Source organism: Montipora foliosa, chromosome 8 (assembly GCF_036669935.1).
Source record: "Montipora foliosa isolate CH-2021 chromosome 8, ASM3666993v2, whole genome shotgun sequence".
Taxonomy (NCBI): domain Eukaryota; kingdom Metazoa; phylum Cnidaria; class Anthozoa; order Scleractinia; family Acroporidae; genus Montipora; species Montipora foliosa.
The window spans coordinates 24312264-24338480 of record NC_090876.1 but is presented as its reverse complement, the minus strand read 5'-3'; the positions used below and the strand labels follow the sequence as shown (position 1 = coordinate 24338480).

At 41.3% G+C, this 26217-nt stretch overlaps 3 protein-coding genes across 4 annotated transcripts; all 3 read left to right on the top strand.

Moving 5' to 3' along the window:
• Positions 1 to 5622: 5622 nt before the first annotated feature.
• Positions 5623 to 9282, top strand: LOC138013394 (uncharacterized). Of its 2 annotated transcripts, none has more exons than XM_068860465.1 (3): positions 5623 to 5699; positions 5946 to 6032; positions 6355 to 9282. In XM_068860465.1, the coding sequence occupies exons 2-3, from the start codon at positions 5957 to 5959 to the stop codon at positions 7440 to 7442; spliced, it is 1164 nt and encodes a 387-aa protein (XP_068716566.1). In that variant the 5' UTR covers positions 5623 to 5699; positions 5946 to 5956; the 3' UTR covers positions 7443 to 9282. The 2 variants fall into 2 exon arrangements, with proteins under 2 accessions (XP_068716566.1, XP_068716565.1); XM_068860464.1 differs by having other exon boundaries at positions 5628 to 5706.
• A 388-nt stretch (positions 9283 to 9670) lies between these two features.
• LOC138012991 (uncharacterized) lies at positions 9671 to 13267 on the top strand. The gene is made up of 3 exons (XM_068859946.1): positions 9671 to 9815; positions 10582 to 10698; positions 10842 to 13267. Exons 2-3 carry the CDS (start codon positions 10620 to 10622, stop codon positions 12542 to 12544), a joined length of 1782 nt encoding a protein of 593 aa, XP_068716047.1. The 5' UTR covers positions 9671 to 9815; positions 10582 to 10619; the 3' UTR covers positions 12545 to 13267.
• Positions 13268 to 21818: 8551 nt separating this feature from the next.
• On the top strand, positions 21819 to 25082 carry LOC138012990 (uncharacterized). The gene is made up of 3 exons (XM_068859945.1): positions 21819 to 21965; positions 22429 to 22498; positions 22586 to 25082. Exons 2-3 carry the CDS (start codon positions 22441 to 22443, stop codon positions 24334 to 24336), a joined length of 1809 nt encoding a protein of 602 aa, XP_068716046.1. The 5' UTR covers positions 21819 to 21965; positions 22429 to 22440; the 3' UTR covers positions 24337 to 25082.
• Positions 25083 to 26217: the final 1135 nt, after the last annotated feature.

Below are 26217 nucleotides of genomic sequence, written 5' to 3'. Positions count from 1 at the left end.
TGTTCTCTCTTAGCTTTTTGAGATTGTAAAAGTATAGTAGAGAATTTCAATGAGACAAGACAATAACTATAACTGATGCCATAGACACAGGGGAGATAACACATCCCCATGCCCCATGTGAAAGTTATTTTGGTCTCGTGTCTCGGAGTCAATAGTTGTGGTTACATGCACCTTGGGTTTGGTGTCTTCCGGAAGGTAAATGGCTTGGCTTTGGTTTAGCTCAGGTTTCATGTCACCCTTGGGAATGCGGTTACACAGTAAAAGACTCCCTTCGTGGTAAAATAATAGGGGGAAATTAATATAATTAGGGATCTTCGTGTAGTAGCTTCGTTCTGCTTTACTACGATTCTCAGTTGAGTACGACACTGGAGTAGTTTGGTGACAAAGTTCTTCAGCGTTAAAGTTCCCATGTTGTCAAGGACAACTTCCTTCGTTTCGAAGGGTAACGTTTCGAGTTTTCACGTAGTTTAACTGGTAATGGTCACCAGTTAGATTTAACCATTACTATTCGCATATTTTGGCGGGCTACATCGCTCATGAGGTCAAAGTCCTAAACATTACTCTTGGAAACGAAGCCAGTTGCCCTTGGCAACATGGGAACTCAAACGTTGAAACTTCGTCGCGGAACTTTCCAGTGCTACACTCCATTGAGAATCGTAATATGATTGGCTAAGCCACCTCACGGGGCAAATAAACAGTATTTTTCAGTTCAAGGACTGGAATGGGATGTTCTTTTGCTCTCTTTGATGTATCCATGGAAATAACCCTGGGGCAGTTTTGGTCTGGAGAACGCGGTTACACACAAAAAAGTCCTTGCCCGTAGGCAAACGCTATTTACCCATGGGTAGAAGGGCTAGTGTACCCACAACTAATAATTGGAGGGTGTAACTGTTCAACTATTTAGGGGTTTTTACTACAATAGGCGACAAAAATAGTTGAGACACTGAACTGGAAAACAATTAGAGGAAAATCACCTTAACCTTACACTTTCCATTTGCACTCCCCCCTCTTTCCCGGCCTCCCCCTTTAATGTTGGTAAGGGAAAAAGGAAGAGTTGGCAATAAGAAAACAACATTGTTGGGGGGGAGGGACGGCGTTAGTTGGAAAGACTTTAGGGGAGGGATTTGTCCGAGATTCCATAAAAGGGAAATTGTCTCAACCCTTTTGGCGCTTATTGTAGTTCTTGGAAAACGAGTTGAGGTCGAATTATCACCGTTGGCCCTTGGTCAGAGCGAATCAGTCACAGTCCCTGCCAATGTCACTGGGCTTTTGTGCCTATTCTAGTAAGCACACACGTTTGAGAACACCCTACGACTACATTTATTATAACAAATCATGCAAACATCGAGGCCTGGGGCGAGCGGCATGACAAGTCTAGTGACATCTCCCTTCTCAACAAAAAAATAAGACATAAGAAGCTATAAATAAACAACAAGAACCGTAACGAAGGGTATTAAGAACGTGTCAGTCAACAGCTTAAGTCCAGACTCATTTGGTATCTGATCTTAGAGTTCTCAAAGGTCGAAGCCGGTCATGTAAATACTCCCTAGGGATAAACGTTTCAGCTATTTGGACCTCATTTAATTATATTGAAATGTATTAAACTGCTCCCCAGTGCCCAGAAAGCACTGAAGTCGCTCTTACACAGTTTTCCTCGAGATGTCCACGAAATGTGATGGTTAGCAAGTGCTCATAAGAAACAGTTTGGAAAGAACCTACCACTCTATTTTTCAGGTCATTAATATCGATTTTCACAGTTATAATAGCATTCTAGTCAATGGTATTAGCGAATTTTATAGTAAAGTTGAAGATTACTAACAGCCCAGAATACGAGTGAGATATTAATCAGCTCAATTTCAGAGACTCCATTAGCTGTTGGTAAATGTGGGCAATGAGCGAAGCAGTAAAGTGAGTAATCCTGGTAATTTTAGCAGCTAACGCTAAAAGCTGTTTAATAAAGCACACCCAAAAGGATTTCAGTCACCTAAAACATAATTTTTTTTTGTTATCTTTGTTCTTTTTGTGACTTCTTCGAAGTCTACACTAGTAGTGCTATATGGCACCAAGATCTGAAAGAGTTATCAACAGCAAGTTGTTGAAGCCTATTGAACTAATAATGACCCTTGTAATGGAAAACGCATATCCCAGGTTATTGCATTTTTACGGACATCCATCTGCTAATATTAAAAAAAATATAGTGTAAGTAGTGCTATATGGGCGTTCGGGGCAGTTTTCACGGTTGGAATTGGAGCATTCGGATTGGTGGATTTAAATTTTTGCGGGAAATTCAAATTTGGGCTAGAATTGGAAATTTCAAACGATGACGTCACAAACACGTGACACCTCCCTTGCTGCGAACCCTCGGGAAACAGATTGGGGTGTTTTGCGTAATCATGTTGGAAATTCAAATTTGGACAGGAAATCATCAAACCTATGTTAAGCAGAAAGTTCAAATTTCAAACAACGGGTCGAGAGAGGGATGACGTCGCAGAGTTCCAGGCCTCTCACGGTCAGAAAAAAACACCAGAGGCAAAAAAAATGAAATCTAACATGTTTTAATGTACAAGAAAAAACAACAACGGTACTATTTGTACGAGAAGAAAAAAGCAAAAAATTTCACACTTTTTTTTTTCTTTTTTTTTCACACTATGTACACGAAGAAGACGGTGCCCAGCAAACGCACCCTACTTTATCATTATTATTATTATTATTATTATTATTATTATTATTATTATTATTATTATTATTATTATTATTATAAAGGCTGATTTTTTATGTGACCGGTCAATGAGAGGATCCAGAACACAATCATCTCACCGGTCACATCCGAGTAGAGTCTCCCTAAAGTTACCTCAGTTCCTTAATGTCACTACTCAGATTTTTCTTTCTTGGTGTCCCGCACACGCACCCGGCAACTTTGCAGATTAAAACTCAAGGAGCTCCCGGAAGGACATGTCCTCGAAACAGGATGTGTCTGCAAAGAACTCACCAGCCGCACAAGATCCAACACGGTCTTCACGTTCAGATTGCGCGGCCGCGCGAGCCAGATCCAAATCCGGACCTGGACGAACCAGTACCTCCCGAATAGCGTTTTTGGATGCGCTGTTCAAGCTCCCAGGCCGCTTGACGTTGTTCATGGTCTGTCTCCGCTCGCGCCTGAGAACGAGCACGATTCACCCGCAATACACATGCGCTGCAATACTATTTGTGCGGCATCAACAACGGGTTTCTCATCCTCCTCTGGCGCTGCTGGTGGTTGTGGTCGCCGTTGTACGAGACGTGTGGATCGTCGTGCAGGTTCAGGGTGACGTCGAAAGCGATGAAAAGCGATGCGGGAAAGGCACGAAGCAATAACTCGTCTAGCCGGTCGGGGTTGCGGGAGGAGCCAGGCGGTCCACAAGCGCCAAGCCTTCTCTCAGGTAGGGAGGTGTAGGAGGCCGGAGCCCGTACTTACGTACCAGCCAGCCGCCACCGGTCGCATCAATGATATGGGACGGACGGGCATCAGTCGCCAAGTCTTCGAGTAAACACTAACCCAGCTCACGTCTCCGACGTGTATAGTAATTTCGTCAGTTGTATTCATGAATTCGTGGAGGCGTAGGAGGCCGGAGCCCGTACTTACGTACGAGCCAGCCGCCACCGGTCCTATCAATGATATGGTTCTCCCTGTAGAAATGAGCATTTCTCATCATTGGGTTACATGAAAAAAAAATGGCGTAGATCCGTTCAGCAGGCCACCATGTTGTGAAAAGAGGGTGAAGAGAGGAGGGTCGTGAAATATATAGAGACGTCGCGCACGGGATTTGCCGAGAGTGGATGACATCACACATAAGGATTGGTTGAAAAGGATGACGTCACAGTAACCCAGACCCCTCACGTTAAAAAAAGTGGAAACAAGCCCATCTTTGATAATTTGAAACAAGACAAAAATAGGATTTTTTAACGAATGAAAAGATTTAAGTAATAATAAAAGAGCTATTTACAATCGGGAACGTGGGAGGCGGCCTGGTGCCGAGACTCGTCCCGGTTTATCCAAGCCCGTGTCCATAGGTTATTGCAAGCAAAAATACAAAAGTCAAACATTTCCCATTCTCTGAGCGCGTTCCCTATTCACAAAATAGGGAGGCCTGAGGATCCATGCATTCAATACACAAATGCACAGTAGCACAAACAACCTTCTTTAGTTTGTACACCTAAGAAAATTGTTCAGTTGTCATCATCATCATTATCATCATCGAGGTTGCTGGAAACGCATAGACCAGGAGCCTGTGGGAGACACAACAATGGGGGACATATTAGGGGAATTACCACCCTATGATGCCTCGGAAGAGAAAAGTGAAGAAGATGAGGAGCGAAACCAAGATGAAGAGGAAGAAAAAGACTCGGACTAGGACATGGTCATGGAGTCTGAGGATGAAGACGTCAGTGACAGGGAAATGGATGACCACGATCCCTGGGAAACTTTGCGCCAAGAGGTGGAAGAGTCACTGAGTTCAACCTATGACAAAAGAGTCAACACGTTCTTGAAGGAGGGGGTCTCTGAAACGATAACTGAGGCCAAAGCTTTTAATGCCCTGTTACCCGTTTACAGAAGAAAGTTGCGAGGGCTCTACTTGCACTATCTCCAGTGGTTGGAACGAATAAAGCATGAAACCCGACATCGTTTCATGGATGAGGTTTCAATGGAGACGGAAATTTTTATTGAACAGGATGTTCCTACCGCGTCCCATCCTAATGCAAGAAAAAATCAATAATCTATGGACACGGGCTTGGATAAACCGGGACGTCATTGTTTGAAATTTGAATTTCCCTCTTAACGTAGGTTTACATTTCCTGCCCAAATTTGAATTTCCAACATGAATACGCAAAACTTCCCAATCTGTTTCTTGAGGGTTTGCAGCAAGGGAGGTGTCACGTGTTTGTGACGTCATCGTTTGAAATTTGAATTTCCTGCAAAAATTTGAATCCACCAATCACAATGCTCCAATTCCAACCGTGAAAACTGCCCCAAACGCCCATATAGCACTACTTACACTATTTTTTTTTTTAATATTAGCAGATGGATGTCCGTAAAAATGCAATAACCTGGGATATGCATTTTCCATTACAAGGGTCAGTATTAGTCCAATAGGCTTCAACAACTTGCTGTTGATAACTATTTCAGATCTTGGTATAGATTGTAGGGTTCTCTTGATGCAAAACCCCCCCCCCCCCCCCGCCCCTTTCAGAGTTTGGAGATTTTGTGTAGTAGCTATAAAAAAAGAGACAATAGCTGTCAAATTCCCTTCAAAACTAAATCCTCGGTTTATTCTTCCTTGGCCTTTGCTTAAACTCCCTGTTTAGCTAAAATCAAAATCGAAATCCGAGAAACTGGACTGGAAACATCACCTTAATCAGTTAATCAATCACATTTCCTTCTATTCAATATAGAGGAAACGTGTTTGATGAAAGAAACTGGGACACCCTATAAGTTTATATTCCTAGACGCTGAACAAATTTTTTCGATTTTTGTAAAGCGTAAAGGTCACTGCTATTCGACCGCACACCAGTAAAGCGCTTTCGCCACTGTAAAAAGTACTCGACATTTTTTATGTGATCAATAATTAAGTATGGTAAATAGACATCACCGGCAGTTTAGTTCGCTTTGACGAACTGAAAAAATAATTTTCAAGTATCGAGGGGAACACTTCTTTCACACGGTATCTGGTAAATATATGTCTTGTCAGTAACTTAACTAAATCATCCCATTAGGCACCATTGCCAAATAAAGGATGTGCAAAGATTGTGAACGAGCAACATAGGATGAAGAAAGATAACGATGAATTTCTCAATTCATGAGATGTATCCAACTAGTTATGCAAAGACCAACTTCGGCTGATAGACTTTGTGAAGACCATTAATTTTGTAAATGATATATTTGTTAATTCTACTGTTTATTTGCACAGGATTTAAGTCCATGAAGAACCCAGCAATGACAACAAGCACCTTTATCATCATTCTGTTGGGAATGTTCTCCTGTTTACAAATAGCAGGTCAATGTTAAGTCTCTGCCTTTGTATTTGTGTTGTAATTTCAGAACCATTTGAATACATGTAGATCACATAAATTAGGTTAAAGTGTCTAATAGCCTTGTCGTGCTTTGACGCTCAAAGACAATCAGAGGAATATTACTTGCTGGAGGGAATAATAATAATAATCGGCAGTACACATTGCTCAAGCCTGTAAGTCTTTAGGTATATTACAACTGTCAGAAGTCCAGAGGTAAGTGACCCCCGAAATTCTAAGATCTTACATTTTATTACAAAATTACCATCACTGAATTACAGACAAATTTCTTATCATTCTCTTTACTAGAGTCAAATCACAGAGCATTGGAGCGTCAAATCAACTCAACCGCTAAAGAAAAGTTCGACGGGGAACCTAGATATGGAACCTTAAGAATTAAGAAGGAACCCATGAAAGAGAAAATGGCATCTCGGAAGAACTTAGGGTTTCGAGAAGCAAGTAGCTCTATTGTACTGGCTAAACTAAAGGATCGACTCGGACGAATACCCTGGAGTAATAGTCCCGCAGACGCATCTTATGCAGGTGAAACTGCAGGACTCTCGCAACAGAGACTGCTAGGAATCATTAATCAGCTGACAAATGACATCAGAGTCAATGGGAGAAGGGTTACCCCACTGCAAGCTCAAATAGTCCAGCAAGCATCTAATGGTGATATCAGTCCAACGCCATCTTTAAATGACATGCAAAATGACATAGTCAGCAATGTTCAACAAGCCATGCATGGAAATATGCAGGATGATATGCAGGGCAATAAGCCAAATGACGCGATGGAGAATGACGCTCAAGACAGCGTGATAAAACCAATCCACATACCATTGAATAAGGCTGGAAGCAGCGAGCAAGCAATGCAGCCCTCTACGTTTGAAAGATTGATGTTTGGTGGCCTTTCTCAAATCACAGGAGTAGGGGGAGGAAATAAGGGCTACTCGGAATTCGGTGGAGGAGTGACTAACATTCCTGGATTATCATTCGGTGGACGACACAACTCTGGTGTAATCAACCTTATGGAAAGCGAAAATGGACTAAAACCCATGACTGGAATGGGGGGTATGAATGGAATGTTTACTGGTACAAACGGCATTCATATGATGGGTGGAACCGGGGGAATGAGCCAGAAAATGCTGGGAGGCGGGTCATATTTCACTAAAAGGAGAGGAAGCGTTTCACAGAAAAAGAAAAAGAACGCCAGCATTGATACGACATCAGCCTCGGATAAAACCAAAAGCCACAAAGTCCAACTTGTTACGGAAACACACCGCACTCGAGTAACTAAGCCGAGCATCATACGGTTGATCCCTGCCGAAAGATTAACACTGGCAGGGAAGAGTCCAAAACTAAAATTCCACCAAAAAGGAAAAAAGATAAACCCAAGCTAACTGATTACGTAATGGATGATTTTTATAGAAACAAAGCACTCATCTTGAATTCTCAGCTATAAACTAATCTTTCTACCTATCATTGAAAAAATGTATTCCATTTAAATGCCTATTAAAAGCACTGCTGAAGACAGGTGTCTTATGAAGCCCATTAGGTCAGACTAAAGGTAGTTTTCAAATGAACGTGAACAATCTGGCCTTTAGTTTATCTTCTGTATCTCACCACAAATCACTCATTTAAGCTGGAACCATAGAATGCGGCTCTAGGTAAGTTGTTATCAATCGTTCATATTGTTTCAATGTTGGCCATACTGTTTCAACATAACTCCCTGAATTTTGTAAACCTGAAATCATGGTTGGTTTCGCGCGTCTTTCTTTACAAACGTGGAGGACGTTGGAGACCATGTGGTTCAAACTCGGAACCATATCAATAAGGAGTTCGCAATATGTCAAAGATACCACTTTCATTATTATTTTATTTCTATTGGACTCAAGGCTCTTGGATTCGAGTTCCCTTCCAGTCTATATTTTCTTGGGCTTCTTTGAAACTGCCTAGGTTGCATCACTCACTGCGATGATCTTTCGACATAAAGATCTTTTAGCACTTTAAAGTGGTACTATGAGAAAAAAATCACTGCCTTTCTTCAGATTTTGAAGTGTGTTTGCTTAACGCCTGCTTGGCAAATTTCGAGCTTGGATTTTTATCCACAGGCTGTTTCACTTTGAGTATAAGTTTTGGATTTCACGGTCCGCCATTACTCAACTTCAAAACTGACCGACTGGAACTCAAAGGGTTGGATCTAGGGAAAAGTGACGTCATTCACTAAATCGCTTAAAATTTCAGTCCGTAAACGCAATTTATTGTGTCTGCAAAACATGAGTTTAAAAATCTGAAAACCTCAAACTCCCGTGCCGCATATTAATTCAGTCGCGTACAAACGCATTGCATTCTTAAACTAGTGAGTCTTTGACGTCATTTTCTCCTCGATCCAGTTCTCTCAAGATTTTAAAGTCAGTAATGGTGGACCATTAAATAGGAAAAAATTAAAGTCAGAAATTATGAAGCAAATGAAAGGCTATACCATACGTAACTGAAGAAAGATAGAGAAGCACAGTGAAGAAAAAGTTGGGCCCCAGGGATCCCCACGTCGCTAAGTCACATCATCAATCTACTGCGCTTCCAGGGTGGTAGGCTTGATGGTGCACTGGCTTAGCATGCCCTACTGGTAATCAGGGAGACATGAGTTCGAGTCCCGCTCAGCGCACAAACCAATTTTTCACATTAGTGTGTCGAAAGGTAAAAATGTACTGTTTGTGCATCTCTATCTTTCTTCAGTTACATTAAATAGGAAAGTTCCTGTTAAGGGTGTTCGCGCCCAAAACGTTCCCACGTACAGATTTCTTTTAAACTTTCCACGCAGGAAGGTAAAAAAGGCAAAATAAAAAAAAATTGGGGAAAATAAAAAAAAAATGGGGAATCACCGTGCTCGTTTTCGAGATAATGAGGTGCACTTTTATAAGCTTGCCGCATTTTAAGATGAACTTAGCTTACAACTGTCGGCAATAAAAAGGCTACATTAGTGAAATTTAGATCAGGTAAACGTACTCAGCTCAACATAACTAATATAACTAAACAAACTTTTGCAGCTGATGTCTTTTTCTGAGGTGGACCTGGGTCCACAGCTATCCCATGATGCCACATGCTTTCACGTTCCATTCTTGTGGAACTGTTTGCGCTTTTGGCATCGTGTTTACCATCCTGGTTTGCGATGCATGACGTGTACGTGACATGCGCGAAAAATGCGCAGTAGCAATGGGCGCGAACGTCCTTAACATAAAATAAAACATTATCTAAAATATTACCTCCAGCCTTCTGGATAAATCATATTTTTGGGGGGTGCAGCTAAGAAATAAAAGAAACACAAACGATTTTCAGAAGTATGCCGACGATATTCTATTTCAATGAAATTCAAGAAAACAAGTATCTACGTTAAAACAAAAATTTGAGTTTTCAAAGAAATCGAAAAAAGTAGGTAGGCTGCAGGCCTTTAAGGGAACTGTGGACTTGCTGTCTGGTGGTGTATTATTGGCGTTGCTTGTATAGCGATTTCATGATAATGCACTTCAATTCACCCATAAAAAGAGTCAGTTATTAAAAGAGGCTGTCTTTGTTCAAACCCATCCTATTATGTATTATTAACAACTTCCAACGACAGTTTACGCAATTTCATACGAATCTTGAAGACTGAACAAGGAATTGAAGATTTCGCTGATACATTTTGATTTTCATTCTCTAGCAATTAATGAGAAAAATTATAAAAGACATGGCTGATTTTCACTGCTCGAAATGCCAATGCTGGTCAACAAATTAAGGTAATTTACTCATTGATAAAGCGGAAAGCCCTTACAACCACTGAGGAATCTCTAGCTGGTTGGCGAGGTCTCTACCATAACCATATGGGTTGTGAAACAGACGCTAACTTTAAGATCAGGGAACGAAACTTATACTCTTAATTTCTTTTAGTGCTGAATTTAATATGTCATTGAATCGTTCTAGTGTTACAGTTTAATACGTGACTGTTTCGAAAACTATGAAATTACGACGATGCAATTTGAAGTGTTTGGTCCAAGAAACCTGCAAGTATCACCTGACCATTGAGGAGGATGATCCTTAAAAATCACCTGCAGCGGTTCAAATATGGTCTTAGTTGTTTAAGGATAAGTCAATATTCTTATTTTGATTTCGATTTCGATTTCAGTAGCTTCAATACTACTCTATTTCAATACCTAGAAGTGCTCGAAACCATAAATGTATGCGTTACATCAACTTACATGTATAGCAAGAAACATATGGACATTAGTTCGAGACCATTGACAAGTATATTTCATGTCTTGGATAGTGGTCTAACGTTGAATTAAAAGACCCAGCCTTGTACCAACTTCCGCCAGATTCAAAAAATGTGACGAAGGTCATAAAGAAACCATGAACTGTAATTTAATTTTATGTCCTTATGCCAATTTCTATTTCCCAAAACTGCGTTTACCGCTGTTCTCCAATTTATCGGTGGACATGTACAGATTTATTGTCAACTGACACCCTTTAATGGCACTAAAAGTAGCGTCATTGGTCTTCTTACAGCTGAAGGACCAAACTAAACATCTATGCTTACATGAACTATGGATGCCTGTAAATGCAGTCTCCTTGTTACAGTATTACTGCGGGTCATTGCAGGGTTATCAATTAGGACCACACCTGGTGCGTATAGAAATCGTTTCTTAACCTTACTTTGCATTATATGTACGGCTTGGACAAATTATTCTGTTTTGTTAGACAATGCTCCCTTTATTTTGAACATTATGTGTAGAAACCGTTTCAGTTATTTTCCGTTTTCATTTCAGATCATAACGCTAATTCCACTAACGAGTTCGTAAGGCAACTTATTCTTCCACCAACAATATCAGCAGGCACTAATCCATCTTCAATCACATTGAATGAAGAGCCAGTGTCAGGAAGAGAGATCACTACGCAACAGGTTGAGGACCAAATTAATCACCTGAACCAACTCAATCTAGGCCTTCGCACTTCACCCCAAGATTCGTCCATTGAGCGAGCAATAAAAGGGCAACAGATTCCTCTCAGAAGCCCATACACGCCACATGAACGGGGTATGGCACTTGATAATGTCTTTGAGAGGCAACCGGCAGTCGATGCAGGGTATATCACAAGAATTGCTAAGAATCCATTAACAGGGCCTAATGGACTAACAAGGGGTGTTCTCGCAGACTTGATGTTTGGCAATCTAAAGAACTTTGTTTCCCCAGGAGAAATAACCAATATTGACAGTTCAATGAATGAGCGGGCATTTGCCCCTCTAATGACTGGAAATTCCATATCCGGCGACAGTGGATCGCTTAATATTCCAGCTTTTCCTCTTCCAGCTAGTGAAGACATGGCTTCTGATGATCTAAACGACGATTTAGATATCCTAAAGGAAATATCCAATCTACAATCAAAACATCATGCTATAGGCAAATTAAAGAAGAGAGGGAAAAAAGGGGGCGCTATTTCAAGTCTTTTATTAACGTTACTAGTTGAAAAGTTAAAAGACATGTATGAAATGGACAAATTCAGCAGCAGCCCGAAAAAACAGTCTAAAATGAATTCAGAAATAAAAATCGCCAAACACATAGATAAAGATCTTGATTATCTAGAGAAATATATAGAAAAAGGTGATAGGTTGAGGGCACGTTTTCCAAAAAATAACCAGAAAGGTTCAAAAAAGATTCCTTTGGGCGTTCCAGAACACACTAACAATTCGTTACTAAATTTTGGTGCAGAGAAAGTCGGAACGATAACCGAAAGTACCGCCAGAGTCAACACGACCCCAAAAGCAAGCAGTAATGATCACGAAATTCTTGTCAGTAATGGTGACTCTGTAATCGGTCGACCGACGTTTCTCGAAGAGATGAGCAAACCGAACAACAACGATAACGTTGGACGTTTTACCAAAGCCTCAGGAACTGAGTTCCACAGGATCAAACTTGAACCTGATGGGGAATTAGTTGTACCAAGAAAAGCGGACTATCATCCCAGCATTGGTAGTGAAGGAAATACAGCACCACAAGAGGGGAAATTTGATGTTCATACAGATAAAGCTACAATAACAGCCCTTCCTACGTTCACCGTATCATCTCTTCTAAACAAAGAAATCTCCGCCGGAGAGGATATCGGAAAAGACCCATTTCTAAAAGACGAAGCAAATAAGGAAGTTAACTTTGGCTCATTGGCCTTTATGAATTCTCCAGCAACAAAGGAGTCAGAGTCTTCTTCATTTGCTAGTGAAAAGAAAGCTTTGTCCACAAGCAACAGCGAAAGCGAAACAGCAAATTACCTTGAAGCTTCGAGAGTTCTAGGAGCTGTGTTCAATAAAGTAAAGGATCCACTGGCTCGAAAAAGTGTTGAGGTTGCTATTAAAGCTATGTTGAAGTTAATGAAGTCAGGAAGCGCTTACTCAAAGAAACAAAGAGTACCATTACAGAACCAATCCAGGATACTTAAAGGGAAAATGAGCAAGCGAGCGAAATTCGGAAACGGTCAGTGAAAAAGGGAAAAGTGACTTCGTGTGAAGAGAAACGACAATGGCGCCCCAAGAACAGGTTTTCGACAAAACGAACCTTTCGTCCTCGCAGGAACATCAGTAGCCACATAGCATATATAAGTGACGATACAAGCAAATCCACACAATCAAATTTTTGTAACCCCGATGAGCACGTTAATGAACAGAAGTGCAATAATTGTATTGGCTTCTGCTTTTCAGATTTTCTTTGACACCAATCAGATAATCAGTCTGACCTAACGTATGCCAGTAGTTGTACGTCCGAAGTTGCTTGCTTGAATTTTTTTACGGCCGGAAAAAAGAACTTTCGAAAAGAAAAACTACTTACATGTGTGGGCTCCTTGTGTTTAAACCCGCTTTTACATGGCATGGTTCCTATATTTGAAGTGAAAAAAGTAGGTGTCCTCTTTGGCTTTAGAGCTTCCTTTCTAGATTGGCAATTACCTAAAGGTAATGCAGGAGGAAGGATAAAAGTAATCAATTCGCCTTCTCTAGATTGGCCGTGAATATTTATGAGGTATGAATCATGAAAATATGTACGTGCCATTTGCTTGCGATTAGTTATAAATTTAATCGACAAGTTTTGCACCTAACTCATTTTTTTAGGCTTCACTTTATTTGCATTACTAGAGAGCTAAGAGAAAATCGGTCTAACTTCGGATTTATGATCCTGTCTTCGATTGTCGTTCGACGACTTCATTTCCACGTTTTCTATTTTTTAATTTTGCTCCTCGAAAATTCTTAGATATGAAATTACATATTCCGTTTGCATTGGGTCCTTGACCTCATTAGGTAAATTGTTCCCTTCGAATTCACCTTAAAGTCAAAATAAAAAATCAAACAATGAGACTGAGGAACGGCATTTGAGATGTTCACGTCGAACAATTAGACCAAGTTAAACTTAAAAGGGGAAGGGGTAGGTGAAAAGGTATCACTTCCCATTCCAACATTTCTCATTTTTTTATTCTCACCCCCTCGAAGTTTCTTTGTCCGTCTATTCTAAGCTCTAAAAGCCCGCGAGTTCGCTTGCTACGCAGTCAACAAACTCTGGTGAACATGGCAGAAGAGATAACTGAATGCAAAAGTGCAATCCTTTCACGGATATACATGAGCCCAACAAATTGAGCTCCTCCCAATTGAATGGCTTCATAGCTCAGCATCGCAGAGGTCGAGTGTTCCTATCCCGTTGAAGCCACCTGAATTTTTCAGGTGTCTATAATAGACAATTGCTCAAAATTCTCCAGATAAGTGCGAGGATCCCTTTTATCTTTTGTTTATATTCTAATTTTCAGAGTTTAATTACATGACCCTCTCCAATCATTGCCTCCAAACATTTCGCCGCTGGAATATCGGTTGGTTTAATTAAAGGAAAACAAGCTAAGTGTTTGTACACATCAGTCCTGTGTCCATTTTGCAAACTTTCGTCTCCACCGACCATGTTCATGAACGCTGTATGTTTTCAACTTATTCTTCTCTCTAGTCCCTCTTAACGGCTTTTTTTTATCTCTAACGACAAATACCTCCAGCGACCATCGATAGTTTCTCAATCACTACTTATTCCTCCTTTGGTGAACCCAATTTTCTTTCCAACTGAAATTAATAACAGTAAGGCTAGTGAAGGTGTTTCAAATCCCGAAAGTGACGTCCGGCTGACCAACGGATAGGACACTGCCAGATATACAGTATGTGTGTGCCCACACCGGGTTCAAGTGGAGAATTGGACGATTTTACATGTCAGGGATCCTGGAGCATCACATTTATGAATATTACTTATTATGCGGTAACAAAAGGGGAGGGCTACTCAATTTCTGACAATTCAGGTTTGAACGGGAATCGTACTCATGACCTCTGCGATACCAGGTGTTGATTGGCTTTATCACATTGCCCCAGTCAGCTTTAATTTTTCTGAGGTATTTCGTTATCTAAGGCATTGTTACTTCAAGAGTCTCCTTTACTGCCAGTTTTTTTTAATATCATCAGCTTCCAAACCCCGAAAAAAACTTGTAATCATCATCTCCGTCCCCCAAAGGGCACCATCTTCAACCACAAGGAAGGTTTATCACCCCGCTTCATCAACAAGATCGGACGTTGTTATTATTGTAATTATTATCTTTATTATTATCGTCATCAGTATCATTATCGTTATCGTTAACAACGTATGTTGTTAACGGTGCAATTGCACCACATTTCCAACAAAATGTTGTCGCCTCGATTAAAGAAAATCCCTTTTCTGCATGCATTGATGGTTCAGGTGATAACGGTGTGTAGAAAATGAATCCATTGCCCATCAGGATTTTTATGTTAGCCGTTGCCAAGTATCGACCCATTTCTTAGATATGTGCATGGCATCATCTTCAACAGCGGGGGGTAGGAGTGATGTTTACGGTCCAATAAACACTTGAAAAGCACTTGTCCGAACACAACAGTATTTACTAAACAGAAATGACGACTACAAAATACAAAAGCTCTAGCTCCTAGACCGCGTGGGTCATTTACATAAATGATTGACAAGTCTCAAAAACACTACATCTCTCCCCTTCTTGATGATGGACTTCGGAAATGTGTAAGTGATTGACCTAAACGACTTCTTTAAACGACTTTTTTTATAATATGAAAACGACAAACTAAAACGTGTTACAGAGTCACAAAAATCCATTGCATGCTTCTGGTGTCTAGTTCTCGTGAACAAGTAGAACGTAGTCTGCGAATCTCGCGGGAGGCCTTGTCTGCCTTTGTGATCGTCCTAGGCATACAGTAGGGCTTGAAGACTTTGTTATCTTGTCCACTTCCTAAATTTCCAGTGGTTGGGGATTTGCTGAAACGTCTTCGTTCATCTCTTGTGTGTGGTTTCCAGTATGCTCGATGTGTCTGGGAACAACTTTGAACATCAATGAGTTGCACGTAGCGGTCAAGCGTCCGTCGCTTGCGGTAATCATCGATCCTTTTTTCTCTTCGACTACAAGAGGCACTGGATTAAACGGGGTACTGAGCTTGTTGGCCTTTGGTTGCTCTCCCAGGTTGATATTGCTTTCTCTCACACCTAGCGTTTGGTCATCATACGCCTTTATCTTCTTTTTCTGGTCTGCGTCTCTCTCTGCCAGGTTCTTCGGTGTCTCAACAATGGTTTGTCGGAGGATTGGTGGCGTCCCTTCTGGCAGAGTGGTCTTGAGCTTCCTCTGATTAGGTCCTTCGCATGGTCAGATGCCAGTAGTCGAGAAAGGTGTCGCCCGATACTGCCGTAGAAATTTGTTGAGCTCTTGTTTCCAGTTCTTATGCTCGATGGTCGCGGTTCTCACGCATTTTTCTAGTGTCTTCATGAAACGTTCTGCTTCGCTATTTACCCTTGACCAGAGAGGCGTGATCTTGCGGTGTTGAAAGCCTAAATGCTCAGCAAAATTCTTGAGCTCAACGCCGTTGAAGGGGGATCCGTTGTCGCTATTTAAAATTGCGTCGAGCTTCGGGATTGTCGATCTGGCGGAAGTGGATGTGACAATTTTCCCTTCCGGAAAACGGCTGTATTCGTCAATGACAACCATGAGATAGTCTCCAGAAGGAAGTGGTCCTAGGAAGTCAATCGCGAGTTCTTTCCACGGAGCGGTTGGTAGCGGTGTCATCCGTATAGGTTCGAGTCGCTGTGCCTTGCAAGTAGTTGCTGCTTGGCATGGTAGACAGCTGTCGACTTTCTCCTTCACAATCTCGTCCACACCGGGAAACCAGACTTTCTCTCTGATGAACTGTTTTGTCTTTACGATTCCTTGGGGTCCAACATGCGCTAGGTCTACAGCTCTGTTTCTCAGTTTGTTAGGGATTGCGATCCTATTTCCCCTCAATATTGTTCCCTTGTAGACCAATAGTTCGTCCTTCACTTTCTTGTACTCTTGTACTTCGGGATCCGTCCACAGGTCGGTTTCAATGGCCTTGATAAGCGCCTGGAGCGAAGAGTCTTTCTCCGTCTCCAACTTGATTTCTTGCAGTTTCATCGCTTTTGGTACAGCTTGGTTCCAAATGTAGTTAACATAGTCTTCCGCGATGTTGCATTCTTCACATTCTGCGGTACTTGGGTGACGACTCATGAAATCGGCCGGGTTTTCGGCGTTTTTTCCAGGTCGGTAGATAAGCTGACATTTAGAGGGCATTAACCTCAACTTCAATCTATCGATGAGTGCTGATGTTGGCTTGTGACTGTTGAAGATACCCAGAAGCGGCTTGTGATCTGTGGCGATGGTGAACTCTGACCGATACAGGTAAAGGTGAAAATGTTCAGCAACTCAAACTACTCCTAGCATTTCCCTCTCGGTCTGGGAGTATCTGTGCTCGACGTCGCTGAGTGCTCGGCTCGCGTAGCTGATAACTTCACCGTCTTGCACCAACAAACCTCCAAGTCCGACGGGGCTCGCGTCGACTATTATAGGGCTAATAGTCGACTATTTAGAGGGCCACTGGTTTGTCAGTTTTTAACTGTTATGTGTTACCCTCTATAAATAAAGTTGTTACTTACTTACTTACTTACTATCACTTCGGTCTTGAGTCTCGGGTTGAAATACGACATCACATGATTCTTGGTCAGGGTGTCTTTTAACTTGTCGAATGCTTGTTGCTGCTCGTCGGCCCACTGCCAGGGCGTCTCGTGCTTGGTTAACAGTCGTAGCAAGGGTAGCGGAATCTGGGATGTAACGGGACACGTACTGAGCCATTCCTAGAAGTGACCTCACCTCACTGACGTTCTCTGGTTTGCTCATGTCAGTTATCGCCTTGATCTTGCCTGGGTTTGCCTTGATTCCGTTCTTGCTGATGATATGTCCGTAGAGCTTTATTATCTCACTCATTGAGAAGCTGCATTTTTCCTTGTTCAGGCGCACATCGTGTGCCTGGAGCCGTTGCAGCACGCCACGGAGACTCTCGTCATGCTCCCTCTGAGTTTTTCCGAATACGGTGATATCGTCAGAGATATTCTTGTATCCAGGGGGGCCTGTAAGTATTTCCTCAATTGCGTTCTGGAAAATCTCGGACGCCGCGTTGATTCCAAACATTAAGTGTTTGTATTGCCGAAGTCCTACGTGTGTTCTAGCTCGAGTTGGTGCTATCCAGACGAGAGGTCTAACTTGCTGAATACTGTCGCTCCGTTGAGGTCAGCAACTAGGTCGTCGATTGTCGGCATCAAGTGCTTTTCTCGCTTCACAGCCTTATTCGCCTCTCGCATGCCTACACATATTCTCACTTGGCCAGAGCTCTTGGGGACTACGACAATGGGGCTCACCCAGGTCGTCGGACCGGTCACTGGCTCGATGATGTCTAGTTCTTCTAAGCGCTTCAACTCCATCTCGACATCGTTTCTGACATTTAAGGGGATGCGGCGGTGCGGTTGTTGCTTGGGTTTGATGTCAGGGCCTATGTGAAGCTTGATAACGTTTCCTTTTACTTTGCTGATTCCTCCAAACAGACTTTCGAATTCCCTGTTCGTGGGGGGACTGGAAACGAGTCTCGTTGGTTTTAACTTGATTGACGATCTTAAGCTCGCCTAGCTGTTTAGCAGTGTAGAAACCCAGGAGGTTTCCTGGAGCACCTTTGACAATGTGCAAGGTTGTTTGTGTGCCGTTGGTATTGGCGGATATTTCGGCCTTGACAGTTCCCAGTAGGGGTGGGGGTGTCGGTGAGCCGTAGGAGAAAATTCTGCGCTTGGTTTTTTCTGGAGCTTTTTCCTTGTATAATTCCCAGAAGGTGTTCTCATCGATAAGATCAACCGATGCTACGGAGTCAACCATCATTTTTACTTGTTTTTCGTCGATCTTGACTTGGCACATAGGTTTTTTGTCACGGCCTACTGTGTACACGTACTCATCTTCTACATCAGTGTCTCGATGTGTGACCTGGTTTGCCGACTCAGGTGGGTTTGTTCTGCAAACTTGGGCAAAATGGTTTAGTTTGCCACATGAGGTGCGCTTTTTGTTCTTCGTGGGGCGGCTGTCTCTATGAGGGTATATTCCACCGCAGTTCCTACATTTTCCGTCGCGCTTTCGGGATTTTTCACAGTTGCGTGACTCTGGCGATTTTTCGGACGGCGCTGTTTGCTTTTGGGTTGCGTCAGGTTTCCTTTTTGGGGTGATTTTACCGCGTACACGGTTTTATCCTTATTTTCAAAATCCTTCACTTGTACTTCGCTTCTAGGGCTCTACCAGCTTTCATGAGACCAGCTAAATCGAGGTCCTCTCGCAGAGTTTTACGCCGAAGGGGGTTTGACTGGCAGTTCAAGATGATTTGTTCTTTAATCTCTGTCTGGATTTGCGAAATGTCTTTGCTAGGCTTCTCAGACACTGTCCAGGGTTTCTCCATCCTTTTGCTTGCCCTGAGGAAGTTGTAGTCTTCGTATGTTGTGTTCACTTGTGGAGAGAAGTAAGCGGTTAGCTTTTCGACGGCTTTGTTGTAATCCTTGTCCTCGCCGACATCTTGAAGTGTCTCGAAGATCTCGTCGACCTCTTGACAGCCGTAATGCAGCAGAAGAGCCTTTTCTGCTTGTCATCGGTAATCCCCATTGCAATGGTTAATCTCTCGAATCGTCCTAGCCATTTCTTCCATCTAGGGCCTGCATTTCCATAGAGGTGAACTTTAAACGGTGGGAAGTTAGGCAGTGAAATCGCCATTGTTTTGATTTCGCGGGAAATCGCTTCGGAATTCTCTTCGGAAAACTCTTTAGAAATCGCTCCGGAAATCCTGGTAGAACGCGCTCTCTGGGTTCTTTGCTTAATCCTCGTCGTCAGATGTGATGTTTACGGTCCAATAAACACTTGAAACCACTTGTCCGAACACAACAGTATTTACTAAACAGACATGACGACTAAAAAATCGGTCAGTGTAAAATGCAGACTGCAGACTAGAGGTAAAATGCAGACTGAGGTTATAATGTAACTGTTAAAAAAGCCCAAACCCCTGAGAAATGCTAACCCTAGGCCTAATTAGGCCGAAAACAATATTTAGGCTTAATTTTTAGCATTTCTAAAATGTTTGGGTTTTTTCAACTGTTACATTATAACCTCAGTCTGCATTTTACACTGACCGCTACAAAATACCAAAAGTCTAGCTCCTAAACCGCGTGGGTCATTACATAAATGATTGACAAGTCTCAAAAACACTACATCTCTCCCCTTCTTGATGATGGACTTTAAAAATGTGTAAGTGATTGAGGATGAATGATTAGTCTTCGAAACGCACTCCGTTACAAGGAATAACTGTTTGGGCCTCGGGTTTGACAACACTTCAGTAAATATGGGATGTCGAAATGAAGGAGTTTATATAATGGCGTGTCCACGTCACATTGTCAACAATACCGCTGGTAAAGCAGCGGATGCCTTTCAAATCGTGGCAGGATTTAATATTGGTTCTAATGGTTCGAAAAAAGCACCAAGAGAAAGTCTACTCTGTGTGATTACTGTGGCACTAATTACTAAGATATAATGAAACATGTTAATACTAGGTGGCTTAGCCTGGAAAGAGCTGAGGAAGTGTCACTCCAGCAATAAGCTGCATTGAAAGGTTACTTTGCATCTCACGAGGACACTCCTCCCGATTTAAGCGGCTGCACAATTTGTTTGCTGATTCTGTGACAGAGGTGTACCTTTACTTCTATCATGCTACACTGCAAAAGTTTATGCACTTTAATCAGTTCTTACACCGAGAGGATCCAATCATCTCACTTGTAGATCAGGAGATTCAGTCTTTCTTGACACAACTTGCTGGTAAGTTCCTGTCAATCACTACCATCAAAGCAGCCAAGAGCGACTGAAGTTTGACACAAGCGTTCATCTACCAGATAGAAGCATTTTCGTTAATATGAAAACGAAAACACATCTAACCAAGCTGCTTGCAGAAGGTGACATCATTTAGGCCCAATACAGCAAGTTTTTTAAGGGAGTGGGGCGCATTCTATGTCAAAGCTCTGGGGTATTCTCTTCCAAATATGCCAACGAATTATAAGGTACTGACAGATGCAAAGTTTGTTAACGTAATGTCGAGAGTATCGCACAAGTTGAGTTTTTCGTTTTGCGTTACAGCAACCTCCTTCCATACTCCTCACCACAAGAACACGGCGACAAGCTGCCTGGTGCAGAATTCATAGAATATCAGTTGCTTGATGACAGTGAAATATTCGAATTAGTCAGCAGAGGTGGGCCTATTACCTACTACAGAATGGATGTAATTTGGCTCTATTTGTCCAACCTGAAAGTCGTTGATGGAAGCTACAGATTTGGCCGCATTTTAAAAGTTGGCAAACTTGTTCTCACTATACCTCATTCCAATGCAGAAGAGAATTTTTTCGATGGTTCGGAAAAACAAAACGTCGTTCTGACCAAACCTTGATCCTTATGGAACTGTACCAAGCATTCTGCAAGCATTATGTACCAAGCATTATCTTTGGATATATACGCTATTTTTTATAAGAATGTGTAAATTTTTCCTGAACTTGGGGTTGTTCTTATCTTTTCCCATACGGATACATTTGATACTATAAAGGTTTTTCCTACAAAAAAAATAGCGTGCATCAATTTAAGTTGTCCATTGTAAGAAAATTGCCTAAGTACTAGAATTCTGTTTGAATTCTAAAAATTAACGGGTTTCATTTGACAGTAGTTGTAGCTAGTTCATATTTTTAACCATTATCTACCTGGACATTTGGTCATTGTAACATGACTAAAATGTGTCCTTAAATGAAATTAAGTTGCAGGGAAAATGATCTAAGAGAACTCAGATTTAAAACTTTTGCGGGGAAGCATGTCCCCGGACCTTCCTAAAAGGCTCGCGCCCTCAGCGCTCGATCAATTCTCCAGCCAGACTTTCTCTGTAACTAGGCATCTCTGAATTTATCGCTTCGATTAAACAAGGGAAAAGTGCTAATCATGAAGATTCGGTATATCACAAAATTACCTTTTAAAGAAGAATACTACTAATGGGTGTTTCCTAGATCTTCTTTATTCATTGGTTATAAGCAGTGCTCTAGATTAAGGGCAACAGGTTATCAAATGACCCGTTGCAAATGTATTTTTGTGCGTTGGTGGTTGAATGAGTCTCAAATTCATGACACCAATTGCGCGTCTATCTTAATACAAGGAAAGAATTAAGTTACCTATATTCTTTCAAGGACGCATGTTGATAATCAGCTCGGGCAAAAACAAAAAGCGGTTTCCGTATGAAACCCCAAAAACAGAAAACCAAACCATGCATAAATAATGATATGTTTCTTACATCATTTAGATTCTGCCAAGTCAAAGTGCCATCCGATTTTATACCAACGAAAATTGGATACAAATTATGTAGCTAATATAAATTTTCTTTTTATGTGCACCATACAAACCAGGAGACATGGTGGACATGTGATGTTTTCTGCTTTTTTAAGTCCTTGTGGACTCAAAAAACGGTAAGGGCATATCTCTCTATCATAGGAAAGGAAGCTAGAGGAGAACCTACTCATAAACATAATTTTAGAAAGTTCCTGATGAAATATGGTATAGACTAGAATTTTGAACATCCACGAGACCAATTTAAGCCATCCTTGGTGAGAATAAGACTTCTACTTAGCATCAATGGTGAAATTCTGCGTTAATGAACTTACTGCTTTAAATTTAAAATCGACGAACTCGGCGAGTTTGGTGAATTCTCTAAACGCCCTCTGGTCTGTTTTCCTGCTATATACAATAATGAATATGTTTTATTGCCTCCCATATATCGCTTTCTCGGTACAAGGCTTTGCATCAGCGAAACTTTTAAAGACGATCGAAGACGGTAATACTTACAACGTGCGTGCGCAAGTGGTCAGGTTGGCAATATTGCAAGTCATTTATTAGGTTCCGCATACTAATTGACCTGTCTTTCATTTTCAGTAAGTTGCCGCCATGAAGATACTGCTGGTTATATTTTTCCTGATATCTTTTTGCATCGCGTCTTGCAAAGGTAAAAAAAAAGCCTGAGTCTTGGAAGCTGAGTTGATCGTAAACAGCGTACCATTAAATTATGTAATATTCCCTGTTTTTCCACCAGGTCGTCAAGAACACAAAGAGTTATTTATCAAAAAAAGCAAACTGACTCGCTTTTTCCAGGAAAATAACAGCAGTGGATCTGTATCGGAGAAGAAGAAAAAATGGGAAAGTAAAAAGCACGTTTCAAAGATTATCATCCCCTCAGTAAACAAAGATCAAGAAAAATACAATGCATCCCACGTTGGAAACACCAGCCACGTTATTGGTCATAACTCTAATCACTCCAATAAACATGTCAAAAAAGAAAAAGCGGCCATTTGGAACTTAGTGTGCAAACTTTTTAACATCAGTAAAGAGTCTGAGGCCTGCAAAGAAAAGTCGCATTCAAAGAAAGCTATGATATGGCCGACAAAAATGTTACCATGGTTAAAAAAGGTTTTGATGAACAAACTTTTTCGTGGAGACAATCAAATGTCGTTACTAGACAATGTTGGAAATCCTTCACAGATACCTTTTGCGGGAGCCATGACAGACAAAATCAATGATAATTGGGATGAAAATCCATTTGTAAGGCTACAAAAGCACCGACATGGCCTAAAGATGGTTCCTTTGGTACAGAATTTAAAAGCGAGACTTTTCGGACAAAGACAGCCTAACAGTGTGGGAAGCCTCAACGAGGCTTTAAATGGTGAGGAACTGAATGGATTTGGCCAAGGGAGTCCACATCTATTTCATCAGATACTCAGGCAAGCCTTAGGAGGTTCTGACAGAGATGCGGTGTTAAATGAAATGAGACAGGAGCTCTTATTAGCGAGTGACCGGGGAGAAAGTGAAGGTAACGAAAGATTTGAAGATTTGAATGGGAGGAATACCCTTGCCCAACTCAATAATGGTATGCAGAGTCTCCCTATTATGCAAGAACCGAGCCAAAATATTGGCATTAGACAACCTGGCTTGTTAAATATGTTTCAACGCAATACAAAAGCACCATTCATGGAGCAACCTATTCATGCCCAGATGCTTGACAATGGCGTTATAGCTCCAATGACCACGCAAGCTATCAGAGGTTTACCTTTTAAATCTGAAGTCCCAATAAGTGGTTCATTAATGTCCAGATCTTCTGCTGTTGGTGACTCCCTTAGAATGCCGCCATTGCCTGGCTTGCCAATCAACTTTCCAACTACAAGAACTAGTCAGCTTCAAAGTACGTTCCAAGACGCACCAACTCGTGGGGGGTCACTTCTTCAAAGAGCTGGCGGTTTTGACCTACCAATGTCTGCTTCAATGTTTCAAGGCTCCCCGAGCCCAACTCAGCGGATGCACACAGAGCCCGAGGATGACGCTGTAAGGTCAATGGATGAACTTACAACACAAGATGACAATTTCATTGAACAGAACGAGCCTGTAGAAAGGCTACCCCCTCAGTCCAAACAAATTGGTAGCAATTTGGTTATGGAAGAAATTAGCGACAATACAGCTCGTGGAAAAAACTTTCCACTACAAACAAACCCAGATATAAACCGCCTAATGAAGTTGCATTCAAGATATCGAGCATCACACATCCAAAATAGTTTTAGACCGTCCCGTTATGGACTGCATTTGCCATTGGACTCTAGTTCTCTTGGACTAGATTCTGTGTTATCAAAATATGAAGACTCGGCAAACTTCAACGATTTAAATAATCAACGTTCTCTGGCATTTAGAAGGGGAAAAGTGTTAAATGGATCAAGCGGTTCCTCTCGTGGGCATCATACCAAACAATTTACGTTGAAAGATCACAAAAAGATGGATAAAATGAAGGATAAACAGTAGATTTGAGAGTTTGAGCATAATGCCCAAGGTGCTTATGCCTGTGGAAGATCCTCTAAAGGATCTGAGAACTATACTATTCGAACGGTATCAATGGTGGTTAATTTGGCTTTTAAGATATTTAATTGCAGTTTTTTAAAGGCAATTAACTCAAAGCACTTAATGGTGCTTACTTGAATAGTTGGGCCTAAAATGTGTACCAAAAGGTTTTGTATACAAAAGATACACAGCTGGCTCATCAAACAAGCTTAGCTGCGAGATAACTCTTGTCATCTCAATTAAATTTGGTTCAAGGTATTAAAAGAACTGATGCTTCGCAGAGTCCATGGATTTGTTGTATTGAAGATCGAGACTGTTATTTCTTGCATGCACATCACAAGTTTTAAAAGTGCCATCAATGTGAATGATAACGAAACTTAAGATCCCTTACCGTCTCTCTAGCACATAAAATGTCTTGCGCCGCAGCTTTGCATGTATCAATTTGATTCCCTATTCAGCATAGAAGAAGTAGACACTTACTTGAACTTACCCAAAGGAGGAAGTGAATGGTTGACTCTTATTTTCAGTTGCCAAGTATCATGGGGATAAGGTTAAATTTGGTTAAACATTTAAGGATAAAAATAAGCGAAAGAAGTTTTACACAACGTTTCGATGACTCGATGTCATCATTTTCAAGTGAAGAGAGAATAAAATTGATAATTTAATATATCCCATGCGAGGTTATAAAACAAAAGGTGTAAAAGTGTACATGTACAGTAAATGATGACAAACGTAAATAAAAAGTTTTTTGCGTATGGAGTCTGATTGTGTGTTTAAGCATGGCTTCTGCTTCTTTATGAGTAACATTTCATAAATCAGACAGTCCAGTTTTCTGTTGCACTCCTTCAAAACGGAAAAATTGTTGGTCAGGTCACTGATGGTTTCCGAACCCCGGGGGGGGAGGGGGGGACTCCCATATAAAAAGGGGAGGAATGCTCTTCGGAAATTTTACATTAAACCTCTAAAGGAGACCAATTTGGGCGTGGCCCAGGCTTTTTATGACCCCTAAAAGGGACCATATTAAAATACAGGGAAACAAAAAATACCGTGACTTTTATTAATGGCAGCCATTATCATCTAATACTTTCACCTACGTGAAGAAATGTAAAACTGTATACATACATTTCTATATTTCTTCGCGCGCAACTCTAAAGGAGACCTTCACGGCTACATATGATTGTGTTTTGCCCAGAACACCCTAAGTGAGACCAAAATCCAAAATTTACACCCCTGAGCGAGACGACGAGCATCCCTCTCCTTTTTATATGGGAGTCCCCTTCCCCCCGGGTTCCAGACCGTGGTCGCTCTGTAATTACTTGCCGATTGCTGAATAACGGTGTTCGCCAATACGCTGAAATAAGTGTCGGCTGGTGTAGCCGACATAATTACCAATGTGATCTGTGTGATGCAGAGTATGTCGGCTACACCAGCCGACACTTATTTCAGAACGACCACGGTCTGGAAACCATCGGTGACCTCACCAACAATTTTTCCATTTTAAAGAAGTGCAACGGAAAACTGGACTGTCTGATTTAAAGTAAGAAGAAGAGGCCATGCTTAAGCATGCAATAAGACTCCCATATTTCTTTTATCACTTCGCGTGGTATGTATTAACTTACACCTTTTGTTTTATCACCTCACATGGTATATATTAAGTTATCAATTTTATTCTCTCCTCACTTGAAAATGATGACATGGAGTCATCGAAACGTTGTGAAAAACTTATTTCGCTTATTTTTATCAAGTAGTAGGGTTGGCAAAGACAGCGAAACACTTTAAAATATATAATTTCAAAACATCTTTTTTTCAAATCGAAAGAATTTAGTAAAATGACATGGAAATCCA